Genomic DNA, 16,381 nt, shown 5'->3' with positions numbered 1-16,381 from the left:
CCTGATTAAAGCTCTTTAAGGCAATGTTGAATATGCATTGCCTTTGTGCTAGCCAGGCTGGGGACCCCGCCCCGTTGCGAGACAGGGTCCTAGATCCCTGTCTGTTTCTATTAAGAAAAAGATAGTTTAGGACTCCAAGGTTATTTTGCGGATCTAGCCTCAGATCGTTGTCGAAGCCTAAAATATTCTGTTTATATGGATTTATAAAAACATGTTTGTTAAAAATTCTACCCCGCTAGTTCCTTAAGACTGTTAAACCCCAAAAATTCCCGTGCTTCACTCCTTACTGAGTTTATGTTGTGAGCAGCCTAGATTTGCAGCGTTTTTTTCCTCAATTTGAATTATTGAATAATTACGCGCCGCGCTGTGCATATCTCCCAGCATGCTTCAGCATTATATAACGATGTAGATGACTTGTAATGAATTGTGTAGCCACTAAAATGTAAGTTCAGTGGAATTATCCATACAGCAAATTGGTTTGTTTGACGTGAATTTGATTTATACGAAGTTTTCACACTTTTATGACGCTGAAGGTGATTGGTTTTGTCTTTTTTACAAAAATTGCAAAGTTGTTACAGGAACAAAACAATACGGTGCTCGAGAACAACTTATAGAATCACTGCGATAAAAAACGTGTAAAATAACCGCGAAGAGTAGTTACTGATTGAGTGAACTATTTCTGGTAAAAATGCGTTACATTGTGACTAAGCGCACGTAGACAATAAAATGTATATTCTAATGACCACTGCTTGTTTCAAAATCCCTCAGGTTGACCATGTCAATGCTTGGTCTTTGAGAATTTAGCAAACTGGGTCGTTTTGTACTGTCAATTTCACCAATAATTCTTTGCGCCAGCTGAGCACACTCGATTTTAGTTTTCATAGAGTTCGGATATTTTATCTTCACGTCAACCATTTTTACGTTTTCCTCTTTTTGCTGGTTCACCTTCTCGAGTGCTTTATAAAAATTGTACAAATCCGTTATTTGACGTTCGTCAAACCTACCGTCGTCGGTCGGCAGAACTGTCGCGGCTTTTTGGATGAACTGTTTAGCTGTGTCTAACTTGAGGGTCGATTTTTTAATGATGTCTTGAGCTAGGTGTTCAGTTTCGCTAACTTTTTTGTCGACGTCGCCCATTAAAAGCATGGCATGATCATCCAACGCGATACGTAAATCTTTCACAATCCGTTCGATCCTCGCACGAAGGTTTTCTGTGAATTTTTCTTTCATCGATTGTATATCGTTATTCACTGTACGTGCGTTATCGAGATTGCTTTCGAGTTTCTGCAAACTTGTCAATCCGAATTCGATAATCTCGTCGAGACATTGAATTGTTTTGGCTCCGTTTTCTCCAAGTGTCGTGACGTTATGATCATTATGGTCGGCGTCATTAGTAAACATTGTCGTACACGTCGAACACCAGTAACACGACATGATGTAAAACTTGTTTTATATCTTGCGCGCGAGCGACAGCGTGTTAAACATATGTGCGTGTTTATAAACGTTTAACCTCCAAAAAATCTACACTTTATTTTTTATCAAGGTTTTTAATTGTTTTTTAAAAGTTGTCTATTATAAAGTTATCTGATTCCACAGCAGGCTATTTATCATACAAAAGAATTGCTAACTAAATGTCCTATTTTGTGCTATATTCAAATTGTTAGCACGGTTTTGTGTGTTTGTTTTCCATCAATTTCATGAGTATATGTTAATTGGTTGTATTACTCTCTAATGAATTGATTTTGAAAATTAGTTTATTATTGAATTTAATCACCAATTAAATGCATTATGACCTGTCTAACTAATACATTATTTTATTTCAGAAAGAAAAATGAAAAAAGAATTCGCTTGAATCTTTACATGGTTTTAATGCCTCTAGTTTTATTCATTTAGTATTCGTAAAACATATGCGATGGAGTGTCCGATACTTCTGTTTTAAAAATCTGCTAATGAGAATGTTACCAGAATTCCAATAAGCGTGCGTCTAATTAGACGTAGGTCGATTTGGGATGAGATTATCAAATTCTAACCCAAAAAACAGTCTTGTATTTTCACAACCTTTGTGTTGAAGAGAAGTCTTGAGATTTGCGATGCATATTGTCCGTCCACAAACAAGTTTTTGCGGTTCGAAGCACCAAAATTGTCTTTTTTTTATATTTTTTTTGATTTTTGGGGAACTTATTTTTAAAATAAGGGGCAAATTAATTTTAACAAAAACTCTTTCCTCAAAGCACAAAGACATCTTATTTTTAATAGCACTTTTTTATACACGAATCAGTAATTGTTGATGTTTATCATTTGTTGACATGGAAGAAATACCAATCTCGAGAATTGGAATGGCTAGCTGATGGACCTGACGTCACACGCAGGGTTAGAAATCCTCAGTAATCGATAAATCAAATCGATATTATTTCATGTTAAAGAACAAAATGCAGTAACGTTGACCACATCCGTCGTTTATCCAACGAGTTTTTAACAATCATATATTTTGAGACTTGTTTACACGGAATCATTATTTCGGCAACCGTGGTTTATGGACGGCAAACATGTTTGGAGTGCAATATGTTGTGAACTGTGTTGTCGGATGATATTACTATTTTAATAAAACTTTGGATATCTTGAAAGTTTTAAATTTATCACTTTTTCACAAAATTCGCGAAATTTTATTTGACAAAATTTTATACCCGCAAAATTTTTAATCAAATAGCAAGTATGCACGAACTACCTATAACAAATTTTCTTTTACGGGATTAAGCGCCCCCTAAATGTTTTAAAATAAGGTAATCGCGAAATTATTCTTTTCCAGAATGTTTATTTTGCGAAAATATAGGTTTAATTGACGAACCTCAATTTTGCAAATCTGCTTTGATAATCTCGGTTAAAAAGCAACCTAAAACTCTGCGGCTGTTTTCTTTGCATCGCCGTTATTTATATGCGCAGGAATTTACAGTCTACCTAGCGGTCTTGCTACGATCGTAACCGCTTCTAATATGTAGAAGCCTGATTGATTGCCGAAAGAAAGAAACGCGCCAAACACATCCTCTGGTGCTTTTTTACAGATACCTTATCGGACAAAACTTTGTCGGACAAAATTTTCGTCGCCTCCAGAAATTTTCGTCACTTTCGCCCGACGAAAAATTTTGTCCATTTTGGATTTTTCTTATTTTTTATTAAAACTTCAATCAGCTAATATACAGGTGAAAACAAATACCACAAACGTTATATATCCTTAGCAAACCTATCTTCTACAAATAAATATAGCATAAAAGGTAAGTAATTTTGTAATATAAGATTAATTTTTTTCTACGCTACGGTTTCATCATTTTCTTATGATTCGGTGATGAATACGATACGATACAAGTTTTTTCCCTTGGTTTAACCACTTTACTACAGATCTCAATTTTGAACGATTCTGATGACGTCTCGTATATGATTGACGGCTTTTTCCTTTTACCCTTTGGAATAATCGGTTGAGTTTTTTGAGGAAATCATCTCTATACCCTAATAAAGTTAAAATGGAAAATGGGTATCCAATTGAACACTATTCGCTTATTTTATGGATACGTTCAAAGGTCAAGATAACGATAAATTGAAGGATATTTGGTCAAAAAATAACTGCCAGATCGTAATCGTTCCGCACAACCTGGCAAATAAATTTCAACCTCTGGATATTAGTGTAAATAAAGCTGATAAAGCCTTCATTCAAAGTTTGTGCAATGAGTGGTTTTCAAATCAAGTGACAATTCAGTTGAAACAAGGCATTAATCCTGCGGATTTATAACCATTGCACGCATCCTGGATCGTTCAACTTTACCACCATTTAAGCAACGAATCAGAAATGATCATCAACGGGTTCGATGCAGCTGGAGAGCGCACAATCTGTTGTAGAGATAGCTGAAGATCCGTTTAAAAGCATGTAACTGTCAGAAGTGAAAGGAATTGTTTTTTTAATGCTTGTGATTGTTTTTTCTTGAAAATTCCTCCCAAAAGCCTAAAGGTTTGTTTGAAAGTTTTACACCTTAAGGCAAGAGGGATTTACTTTTGGTTTTCTCATGCTTGTGATTAAATTTAGTTTTATTGCTTCCATAAGTTCGAATTCTGAAGGAGGAAAGCAATTATTAGGTCAAAAAAGCATTCCAAGTCAATGAGATTTTGAGTCCTTGGCATGAATTTCAATAAATTTTTTTGAAAAAGGACCAGTTGGTTGCCTATAAAATTCTATCAACAGAGTATAACTTATATGAGTTTTCAAGATCTATATGTAAATTTTTAAATATTAGAAAATTTGATTTTAGACAAATTTATTCGTCGGGCAAAATTTTCGTTGGACATAATTTTCGTCACCAAAGAAAAATTTTGTCCGACAGTTTTGTCCGATAAGGTAGCTCGCAAGATGGAGAATTTACGAGAACGTGTCAAAGTATAACGTTAATTAATTCGGACACTGCTGTCGGAAGTTTGGCGAAAAAGCAGAGAGTGACCGCGAATTTTCTCAAAATTAGTAGGTTTCCAGCATCGTGCAATGGTTTATTTGGTAGGAAGAAGACGTAAACGTTTGTATTGTGGTAATTTTCACGAATTTAAGAATTGTTTTGAACGAAAATGCCATTAGCCGCGCGCACGAGAACCTCGTTAATGAGCTGCGTGCGTAGTAATATCCGCGAATATTGTGTAAATTTAACCAAAGAAGTAACACCAATTCCGTTGTTTATTATATGCTCAACCCATACGTTTCAACAAATGAAATTTTACGAAAAGAACTTAGGCAAGTGATTAGGGTAAGTTACCGATTAAGCGTCACCTAAATAAGCGCTTAGTTATAAGAAAGTGGCACATAAAAACGCGTGTTATAATTATCTAATATGCCCAAATATGTGTTACAGTTTAACCGATCTGTTCTGCCCAATCTTGGAACTCGCACCGTCTTTAGACTTGCCAGGCCAATCTTCGGACAGTGACAAATGGATTGTCAGTCTTAAGACTGGACTGCCCAATCTATGGACGTATATGTCCAATCTTAGAACAATTGTGGAAGTCAAAGATATCAAGTCCAGTCTTAAGACTTGGCATTTATATGTCCAAAGATTAAGCAGTGTCCTAAGATTGGGCAGAACAGATCCTTTCTGCTTAACGTTCAGCATGAGAATAGGCGGTTGTCTAATTGAGCGGTTGTGCTTACACGCCTTCCGTAGCTCAAATGGGAGCTTTAAATGCACTGGGACCCCTTTCGCAGGACCCTCATTGAGAAAAGTTCCTCTAGAAACTGAAAATGCTATCCTAGGTAAATAATAGTAATGATAATATTAGTTTAAAAATTAGTATATAGCAGAAGTAGCAGATGTCGATGGACTACAGAAGTTCACTCCAACCTCCAATTATAATCTGTTTATAAAGAAGTTAACAATAAAAAGAATTTTGCTTTAACTTGTTTTGTTTATGCTTAACCATCCCATTATCTTACTGATTGCGTATTCGCGCGCAAATCGTAAAAATGCGCGAAAATTAGAAAGCGTTTTTTTTCGGAATCGCGTAAGTTTTTCTCATAATTGCGGAAGACAAAACAGCTGTTTAATTTTAGACACAACATAAAATTTATATCTTTTTTGACGAGTGCATATATCTTTTTTAACTATATAAAAAAAATTTGTCGTGGCGAGAAGAATTTGGACCAAAAGTTTTTGCTCAAAGAAACTGCTCGCAGCAGTACTTGATGCATTTTAGTTCAATACACAATGGTTTTGACAAAAAGAGAGAGTTGTGTCGACAAATTAATGAAAATTACATTCTTGTTCCTAATTGTGCCTGTTGTAAGTGCAGACCGTTCTGAGGTACAAAAAACCTCGGGTACAGGATAGCAGACGATACCGCACTAGCGTTAGTTTTGAAATTTCTTTCCTGCTCAACTTCGTATTAACCATCGTAGTGCGGTCCGTTTGTTAAAAAGCTCAATTTTGACACAACTTTTATTCCTACTTCAATTGACTATAATTCAAGAACAAGGTGGGGGCTGCCCCCTGCACCCCCGGGTCTGTTGACTTTATTTGACTTTAGTTTAACGCAAGAACGGATTGCGAGCATTAGATGTGTAGCAAATGCATTGGGCGCACGCTAACAAGATGTGCCGCGACACAAAACTGTGTTTGGGTGAATTTGTGTTGCTTTGGTGGCCCGTAACATGAGCAGGCAAAATTTGAGGAGAGATTTTTTGAATGAATTATTGACTTTGTAGGGCCGAAATTTCACAACAAAGCGCTTTTAGACTCCGAACTTTCTTTTCAAAGGGCACTGTTTTGGTCTTACTACCAGATCTGAGCAAAACCAGTTTGTTGAAATTGCTTGTGACTGTAAAATGCCCGTGGCTATCCCGTATATATGCGGGATCCGCACCACAAGGGTTAATGTTGATTCAACGTTGAGACCATTATAATGCGGTGGCATTGCGAGTAAAAAAGAGGCCGATGCAAGATTAAAAAAAGTTATTTATATCAGAGATTTTATACGTTGACCGAGATAGTATACCGTTAAAGGTACACTATTTCTCCGCATTTGAAGCCGTACCGTCCGTAAGCCCACAGGCCTATGCCCGGCTGTCAGTCCGGTCTAATTAAAAAATGACCACAAATCATTTTAATCATTAAAAAGAATGTCATAGTCAACTTCGCTTCCTGCTTATGACATATCTGATCACATTTTCCGCCTTTGTTCAAAAGGTCTCTGGCCCCTTTCCACGGAAGTTCCAGGCGGCTTTGCGATTGTTTACTGTGGAGCCAGCTACGTCGCCGTCACTGGAATTTGAATAAAAACTGCAATTGCGGAAAATTTCAGCAAGCACATGAGCAACACGAACCCCAAGGATGACGGGTAATTTGCTGCAGAATAGAGACGACTCCTAAAGTAAAAAATGGTTATTCTGTTTGTTATCGTTTTTGTTTCTATGTCTTAAAAATGTTTATTAAAATAACTTTGAGTTTTTCGTAATCCACTGTCGTCTTGTTTTTACGTCCAAAAAATTTCTTTGTTATGCCGCGCGAAATTTTGAAAACTAGCTTCGCCTCGATTTATAATGAGAAGTTAATTCAAACGAGAAGTGCTTAGGCATGTATAGCTAAATCAATCTTCAAAAACTTTGTATTCACCAAAACTTATTTCCTTAAAGGCGATGATTTTCGCCCCTATTAAATGGAATAACTAACAAACCGTAAAAGAGAAAGCTTAGCGAGAGACGTTTGGGAAAGTAAACCTCCTCCTGCGTCTTGATATTGCGAATTCCTTAATTGGCTTAGATTTGGTTTAATACCGAAGTTGAGAAAATTATAGCGTGGGAGTTTTATTCACATTTTTAATCTCACATTTATACGGGAAAGTTCCCTGTGGCAACAAAAAGGTTTCCGCTATTACAATATGTCCGCTAAAAAGAGCGTTTCTGATGAAAAGTTAACCAGGACTCTGTTTGTCGTTGCAAAAATTGTACGCTAGAACGAGTTGTGTCCGCTATATGGTTGAAAAAAAATTTTTACGGCTCTTACTTACGAAATTAAATACTTCAAAGTATTTTAAAGCTGGTTAAATTTTTTGATTTGCGAAAGATGTTTTGATTGTCATGTGAAAAAAGAGAAAGGAGAATTGTTCAAAAAATAATCAATTTAAATAACACCCTTAAATTAGCCAGGAAACCTCCCCCATCGCAATGCTTTAGCGACAAAAACAAACTAAACGGACATAATTATTTCCTCTTTGGTTAATGACTTTCAGAGTTTGAAATTTTGTTAACGGGTGTTTAGAAAATTTATAAACTTTTCTTTGATTTTTATTGCTATCGGCTGCCGTTGAACAGTCATGTTACAGTTTTTTTTATTTTTCATATCTTGTATCGCTTTCCCTTCAGCAGGAAATACGAAATGCAGCTTGCTAAAATGCGTAATGACCTGAATGCGTTACGGATTTCCGCTGTAGACGTACTAAATCTAAATCCATTATATCTTTGCAATCGCACACGTAAAAAATATTACCAGAAGCAGTCCTCCCGCGTGTTCTAAGTTTACTATTCCGACTTCTAAAAAGAGTTGCAGTTGTTGTGTGGCACCTATCGGTTGTTTGAAGATGGAATATTTTATCATGGCTGCCACGATTGTGATGATGAGAAATCTTTGGTAAATGACACAAACTGCAAACTCCTTGCAAATTAGAAATCCGCGACAGTTTACCCAATACGTTGATGTGACATGTTATACGACGTTATAACTGAAAATGCGTCAAAGTGTTGAGCGTACGCAAAAAAGTGACTTGTGATGCCATTAACGGACTCTGCTACATCAATCGCTGCGCAAATGTCCAGTTTTCTATTGTCATCTACAATAAGTTGTTATGAAATCAGCGCACCCACTTTGGCATTTATGGAAATAATTTAACACCCCAAGATACCCCGTGCCGTGACAGTACGGGAAATAGTCTAATAGCGATAATCATATCATATTCTGAGTGTTAAACAAGCCTGGCGCAAGTTACTTGATGTAGGTATAGTTGTCTCGTGCGGAGTGCGAACCTGCAACTTCTGCACTAAAAGAAAATACTCCACCAACCTTTATTAATATCCTTGTGGAATAAATTTTCGCGAGAATTTTAATTTCGCAAATCTGAATTTTGATAATTTTTTTTGTTATATTTTGAAAGAATTTTTATTCGCGAATATAATTTCAGTAAATTCCGTGATAATTTATTTCACGAGAGTCATGTCCCGATTAGATTAATCAAAGGAATCATTATCTATCATTGATGTAAGGATTCTCAGGACCTGTGTAGAAATTCACCAACTGACGGCTCTCCACTTCTGCAGCTGGCAAAATCTTAGCGAAAGAAAAAATTAATTTGTTATTAAAATATATAAACATAAATATAGCCTGAATTTTATATAAAATATATAAAATCCAGGCGAGCCAAAAAATAGTACATTTACGCGAACACAAAGTAGTCCATTTACACGAACACAATGATTTATCATATCCCAAAATTTCGCTAAAAGAAAAGTTTAAAAAATAAATTCACAAGCACTTCATTCGCGATGACGGAGATGCAAGAATTCGCAAGAATAAATTTTTGCGAATGACGACAGTGGGAATTAATGCATTTCGCGAAAAGCATGAAAATTTGCGAAATCGCGAAATTTAATCGTAGCGAATATTTACATGATAATAGAGAAACATGGATTAAAATGAATTATTATGTCTGTAGTAGCTAACAGAAATACGCCATGGTTCAGGAAGAAGAGATATTGGACCAGCCCTTAGAAATGTCTAGATAATTACATACCACGTATGACGAGTTTGATTGGTTATGTCGAGAATTTTTTTATCTCATAAGTTCAGCATAGTTTGTGAAACAAGACAGATCTCAGTTTAAAAATTAAAATCTCACTAAAAAATCAGACACACGGTATTTTAGGAAAGAGCTGTAATTGAAAAGAAAACCAGAAAACTTTACAAAAGTCAAAAACTCGCTAAATTGATTAGGATTGATTTTCGCGTATCGGTGTTTTAAAAAATTATGTGAGATTAATTTTTGCGAAAAAGAATTTTCCCGTTAATTTTAAAGTACTAAAAAAATATAATGAAAAAAATTATGAAAAATTAACAAAACTGCTAAAATCCTTAAAGCAATTCGTCTGTTTTGTGTGGGAAAAGAAATTTCATAATTTGACCAAATGTTGAAATTGTATGTAGCTATTTTTGTGAAAGCTCCCTGGTTATAACTTGCAGCTTTAGAAATGATGGTGGATCCGATTACAGATTATCTTCATCCTCGTTATCAGAGCTTCTTGCCTGAAGCCGTCATCACAGGATTAGCACAATACCCAGTAAACAACGTCGAATCTGTTAAACAACACTTTCAACTTCTTAAATTAGCACAGAAAAAATATTCAACACGATAATAATTATCTGCGAGTACTTCTAAAATCAAAGTTTTTTGTTGAAACAGCCGAGACGGTTAATCAAAGAAATGGAATGATATCAACGCTCTCGTGTGAACAGCTTTCAAACAAAAAACAATCTTTGTTTAATTCATGCGTTCGCATTGAAGCGTCTCACATCTTTTGTGTTTCCTAAAATTTGAACCCGAAACAAGGGTAATTTTTTCGGTTTTAAAAATTTCGTGTTTCTCGTCAAAGACTTCTTTTGTATGACTATATTTTCTTTTTTGGAATTCTCCTATGCATTTTAATCACGGCAACTAAAAGGTTGATGCAGCAGTGATCTCCTGTAGTAGCCAAGCAACCTTGTTTGCAGCGCTCTTCCTGTCTTTCAAAACACTTGCCCAATGAAGATTTATTAAGTGCTTAATTAACTTTCGGATTTGACCCGATTTCAACAATGGTAAAGTAACGCTTCAAGATTGTATACTTCTGTTTATCTTGAAGTATCTATCCTAAACACGATCTCCAACTTCAGAACAAATTTGGTGTTGCTGTAACACTGACCAAAACATGATTTCGCTTCTCGTGATTTTATTGGTTCGCTCTGTGATGTCATTTCCTCCAATGGAAAGTAAATATTCTATTTCTTAGTGTGTTTTTTAGCTATCGAATCTAAGCGTAGACAATACACGGTTACATGAAGGTTTTAATTTTCATGTGCTCGAAGATAATATTTAGGCGTCCACAGGAAATCAGAACTTGTTACGCGTATGCGAAGAGAAGTTGGTGCCTCGTTGGAATGTGAAGATGTTTTCTATGATTTAACACTTTTGTGACAACATACAAAAGACAAACGGGGGCTGCATGGGGTTGAAAACCCCCTGCTGTGTTCTCTTGCAAGAAGAGGGCGCGGTTAAATATCCGAAAAAAAAGCGAATAGCTACCAATTTTAGTTACTCCGTGCGGTGTAGCCGTTCACCAAAAAAACTTTCTAAATTTTTTCATAAAAAGTTTAAAAATTCTGAATCAAAGGATTATAGGCATAAAAGTAGTTTTTCTTGGGTTAGAATCAACATTTATTTTGCCAGCGCATCGACGGTTCGATTCGCGGTCTGTTTTCTTAAATAAACAGATGCTCCTAATCTCTTTTGTTGTCACTTTCACATGATCGTCTCCTCGCTACAACGTAACAATAATATCTTCCTCTTGGTTTAGATCCAAACCTTTTCGAAGGCGATATGATATTATCTCCCGAGCAAATGAGACGCATCCAAGATGCTAGTTCTGGAAACAGCTTTGCGGGAGTAATCTCCAATCGATGGCCGTCCACAACAATTGCTTGGAGCGCTTCCAAGGAAATAAGTATGTTCGTATAATGTGTTGGTATTGTCTAATTTGTTCTTTTTTTTATTTGTTTGCAACCTCTTTTCCAGGCCTTTGTTTTTTTTTCTGGTACATACGGCCAAAACGAGAAAAGAACTGTGAACAAGGTGGATTTTTGATATTTTAAAAAAGTGTTTTTTCTAGACAACAAATAACTAGATCCCTACCAGTGAGGTACCTCGTGTTAAATGTCTGCTAATATTTGTAAGCGCGACTGCTTCAGTATTTCGATTATTTCCTTTAGTACAAAGTTCGAAAGCGATGAAAGCGATCAACGCCGCTATCGTGGAGTATCACGCCAAAACTTGTTTAAAGTTCGTGCGAAGAACGAACGAGAAAGCGTATTTTTATTTCTATGAGGGCTCGGGGTAAGTTTGTTGATACTTGGGTCAGCCGTGAGGCAACAGTTCTGTTTATTGTATTTTTTTAAGTACCGTCAAATAATCAAGGCAACCTCGATCTGAGAGACTTCTTTTCTTCGAGATATCATTGTTTATGAAAATACTTTTTTTTGACTGGGAGATACAATGATGTGCTATTTTTTTGCCTTAGGTGTCATTCAAGAGTCGGCTACTTTGGTACTGTCAATAAAATTAGTCTTGCGTCAGAATGCCAACACGCTCCAACCGCCATGCATGAGATGTTCCACTCTCTAGGATTTCATCATGAGCAATCCAGAGCTGACCGTGACAAATATGTCAAAATAATATGGGATAATATACCTAACGGTAAAATAAAGTACATGTGCACTTTATCTTCCTTTTCTATTATAATAGCGCCGACGTCTGTCTGTCATACGGACAGATTTCGTGCTAAAAATGCACCAAATAGCTATGCTAGGAATATAAACGACTGGCCATAAAACTAGAGTGATCATAACACCCCAAGTTCAAACCCTCACTCTGCACAATGTAGCGTTTTCAAACCACCTAGAGAAAACGCTGGGGCTTGCTATACTCTCGTGTCTCTGGTGGTAATGTAATAAATTTAGTCCAATTTTATTTATATAAACTTTTGCTTCCAGCTGCACGAAAAAATTTCAAAAAGTATCCACACAGTCAGTTGGATTTTCGAGGAGAAGCATATGACTATTTATCCATCTCTCATTATCGCAAGGATACTTTCGGTGGTGGCCGCATGACTATCAAAACGTTGCAGAAGAAATATGAAGATCTGATTGGTACATCCACTCACCTGAGTGCAAGTGATGTGCGACAATTAAACGCTATGTATCGATGTAATGGTGAGTTTGGCCATGACTTGTGGTTTTATTTACCTGCTGTAAAGAGTAGTCTGTTTGGTTGTTTTTAATTGATTGTTAGCAACCTAGTTTTTAACTTTCAATTAGGCCCATCTTAGTTGCTTCAACGGCCACCCCCTTTCCCTCCGCCCACTTTTCTGGGTGATCCCGTTTTTTGGCCAAAATAATAAATATTCCATAGAACGTGCTTTCTAAGCCCTTTTACCATGAAGAATGTGATGGAAGGTATATTAATTGAATGATATTGGGAGGTAGAGAAAATTTTTTCTTTGTTCACTATTACAGGAAAAGGAACGCTGCCGCCAACTTTAACGCCACCCCCTTCGCGAGCACCAGGTAAACAAATTATTTAGAGGTTTCTCACACTTTCCTATGGGAAACTGATGTGTTATTGTTAATGTTTTATCTTAGTATGTGAGGACGAGAATGGTTTGGATTACTGTACACCTCTTTTACGTTATTGTCATTCTGGCTCGACAAGCCTACAGAAAGTTTTGAAAAAACAGTGCTATAAATCTTGTCAATATTGTAAGTTAGTTTTTTTGTTTTATTGTTGTTAGACTTTTTAAGACGGCTAGCTCGTGTGGATCTGGAAAACGAATTTTTTGACAAACAAGTTAGGAAAACTCAATTCATTACAAAAAATACGCGCTTTTTCAATAACGATATCAAAATTTAGCTTTTCATTATTCTTATTACCTATTGTTTTAACCTGAAATTCTTAAAAAGCATATTTTTGAGAAAAAAAAAGCGTGAATATCTCCCGGTTTTTGTAGCACAGGGAAAGACATTTATTTATTTGCTTATATTTTTTTATTATTGTTTTTATTTTTTATTTTTTTATTATTATTTTTTAGGTTAATCGCGAAGGATTTACAGAATCAAAACCTGCAGTAAATTAACAAAGTTGTCAATTATACTGTACTGTTTATTATTGTGATTGCAAAAAATAAAAAAGTTTAAAAAAAATTAACACCTTGAGATCATTTAGTTTCCATACCCCCAAGATTGTTGTAAATCAAATTATAAGTCTGGGACATAGGCACACGTATATTAAACGTTTTTGTTGTACTTATAAAACAAGAGTAACATAATCAGCACATGTCCTTGAAACGAGGCTGCGGGTACGCCATATTAGTTATTGGATAAAACGCACGTGCAATACAAAAACAATACATACAGGTAGTTACAGGTACACCGCGTTAGTTTTAGGATATAATGATGGAAACAAGTTCGTACTGTACATATTTAAAAAAGAGGAAATTATATTTTGGATGGGTAAGTAAATGTTGTTTGTAAAAATTTACCAATGTACATTATTTCTTTTGGTTGGTTTGTTAAAAAACTGCCTACGTGCAAATATTGAAACTTCATGATTTTTCTTTTGCATACTTTAGATCTCCAAAGATCACAGATGTCTTACTTCACTGGCACTAGTGTGGCGTATCCTTACTTATCGAATTGTGTGTCATCGAGTCCATTTGAGCAATATGGTGGTGAGACAAGATTGAAACCAAACGCAGTAACATTACCGCAACATGCAGCAATAAATACGGCGTACAAGATAGAAACCACCTGCGGTGAAAATATTTTCCAGAGTCCCAAATGTTCACAGATCAACGCGACGTACCAACCAACAGAATTTGAGACAACCCAAGGTCTTCTTACTATTACTGAAGTTAATGGTTCTAATATGCAGTACACCCCTGAGAAAATTGAGAGTGATAATAATTCGAGTATAGAAACAAAAAGAAAACTTAACTTTTGCGACGCAAAACCTGTTCAATCTTCGACTAAAAGGAGACGTCGAAAAAGAAGCGTCTCGGAGTCGGTTTTACAAACACGACGTACGATAAACAATGAGAGAGAACGACACCGGATCCAGCGCATGTCGGAAGCTTTTCGAATTTTGCAGAACACTTTGCCAGATGAAATGAAGAAGAAAACAATGAGAAAAATTGACATCTTGAATGCAGCGATGAATTACATTTCACATTTGAATTCTTGTCTGTGATTGGTGCCAAACCTCGTACCCAGTGCGGCTAGAGTACGAAGAGGTCTATTGTAAATATATGTATATATAAAGTTATAAATTATAATATATGAGTATTTATTGTTAAGTTTCAATTATAGCCTTAAAATTATGCTACAGTAAATTGTCACTTTAATTTTCGCGGGTAGAAAAAGTAAAGTATTAGTCCCATAATTTGCGAAAAGAGCGAAAATTAATACCATCAAAAATTAGTATCATCAAGGTATATCGGCAAGACGTTAAGAGATAAAACAATGTAGGAACGAGGTTGTTTACAAGCCACCTTTTTAACCAATGCGCGTATTGGCATGCGGCTACAAGTTATTGCCACCTTTTCCTCACGCGCTTTTAAAAAAATTACAGTGGTATCAAATGAACATATTTAAGCACGTTAGAACCAGGCCATTCAATTTCATTACATTCGTGTTACTTGTACAACTTGTGATGGCCCTTGTGTTTACCACGTGTTGTTATTCCCGGTGGGGATCAGACGTGTAAAGGAACGTAATCACTTGAATAACAATTTTTGATTTCTGTTGTTTTTTTCTCGCTATAGGAGTTAAATGTGTAAAAGAAACTGCTGGTAAAGCAAACTTCAAGTTGCACCCCCTGAAACATTTAACAACCGCGGCATGTGCTATTTTCAACGGGACTGAATAATTACACTTGTATTCAAAAATTTTCAAAATATAGAAAAGAAAACGTAACGAAATAAAACTTTTTTTAAGAGTGGGGTGAATCGCAAATTGGTAGATGTGAGGTAACCGAACCGACGTTATGGGGGAGGTTAAGAGAGCAGGGTAATGGATATTTCAAACCGTAGAATATTAATATTCATGAAGAACAGGACGTGTTTTGTACTGATTCGTCGTACACATAAAAATGAAGAAAAAAATGTTCACTAAGGAGATATCTTCGTTTTAAAGCTCAGACTTTACCCATCCCCGATTCCAGGGCTTTTTTTCTCTTTTTGATATAAGGGACGGGCGAGAAATTTCGTCTCGCTTTCCCGTTTATAAAAAAGAGACAAAGAGCCCAGCGGTCGAGGTTGGACTTTGCCCAAATTTCACACAAGGTTAAAAGGAGGAGCGCTAAACATAATGTAGTTATTTTCTGCTTGTGTAGATGTTTTGAAGCTGGTTTATCTTAGGAAGGAAATATAGACTTAAGCGAAAATTACATAAATTAATCTCGACCCATCACATCCGCTTGTTAAGGGTAAAAGCTAAGGTACAAGAAGAGGTAAAAGAAATAAGCAGCTACTTAGATCAACTTCGTCCCAGGGCATATTGTATCTTAAAAGGTGCCTGATTCACGTTTGTACACGTTTTGTCCGCTGTGATTTCATTGTCCCTGTACTTTTTCTTTTATTAGAACTTAGGTTATAAAACAGACTGAAATTTTGCTAAAAAGAGGAACACGTTAGAACGTATTGAGAAAATTTTCTCAAGAAAATTAATGTAATGTTACGGTTTAAAAAGAGAAGCTTATATAAAAAACTCGATTTTAAAGCAAGCGTAAATTTGGAGTTAAGCTTTTCTTTTTTTCTGATTTGTTGGTCATCATTTTATACCATTAATTACAAATTTCGTGACGATAATGTTTGCAATGTTACACTCTGCAATCAAAAATTACCGCAAGAAATTTCCTCTAATGACAGTTGCCCATCTTTTAAAACGGTATATGGTCAAAAAAAGAAGTGAAAGAGACTTGGTTTAGGCAGTAAAAAGACTTTGGTGCTAAAATGCTGCATCTTGAGAGATTTACTTCCATAAATTTAAGTATGTAGTTTAGGGTT

General features: G+C 35.8%; 1 protein-coding gene across 1 annotated transcript; it reads left to right on the top strand.

Annotated features, from left to right (window-relative positions):
• The first annotated feature begins 4,079 nt into the window (after positions 1-4,079).
• LOC130641210 (zinc metalloproteinase nas-4-like) lies at positions 4,080-13,524 on the top strand. The gene is made up of 8 exons (XM_057447913.1): positions 4,080-10,538; positions 11,123-11,269; positions 11,535-11,658; positions 11,843-12,018; positions 12,315-12,533; positions 12,837-12,887; positions 12,963-13,079; positions 13,409-13,524. The coding sequence occupies exons 1-8, from the start codon at positions 10,478-10,480 to the stop codon at positions 13,411-13,413; spliced, it is 900 nt and encodes a 299-aa protein (XP_057303896.1). The 5' UTR covers positions 4,080-10,477; the 3' UTR covers positions 13,414-13,524.
• Positions 13,525-16,381: the final 2,857 nt, after the last annotated feature.

This window comes from Hydractinia symbiolongicarpus, chromosome 4 (genome assembly GCF_029227915.1).
Source record: "Hydractinia symbiolongicarpus strain clone_291-10 chromosome 4, HSymV2.1, whole genome shotgun sequence".
NCBI lineage: Eukaryota > Metazoa > Cnidaria > Hydrozoa > Anthoathecata > Hydractiniidae > Hydractinia > Hydractinia symbiolongicarpus.
Note: the sequence above shows the minus strand (reverse complement) of the source record. Positions and strands in the feature narration are given on the sequence as shown.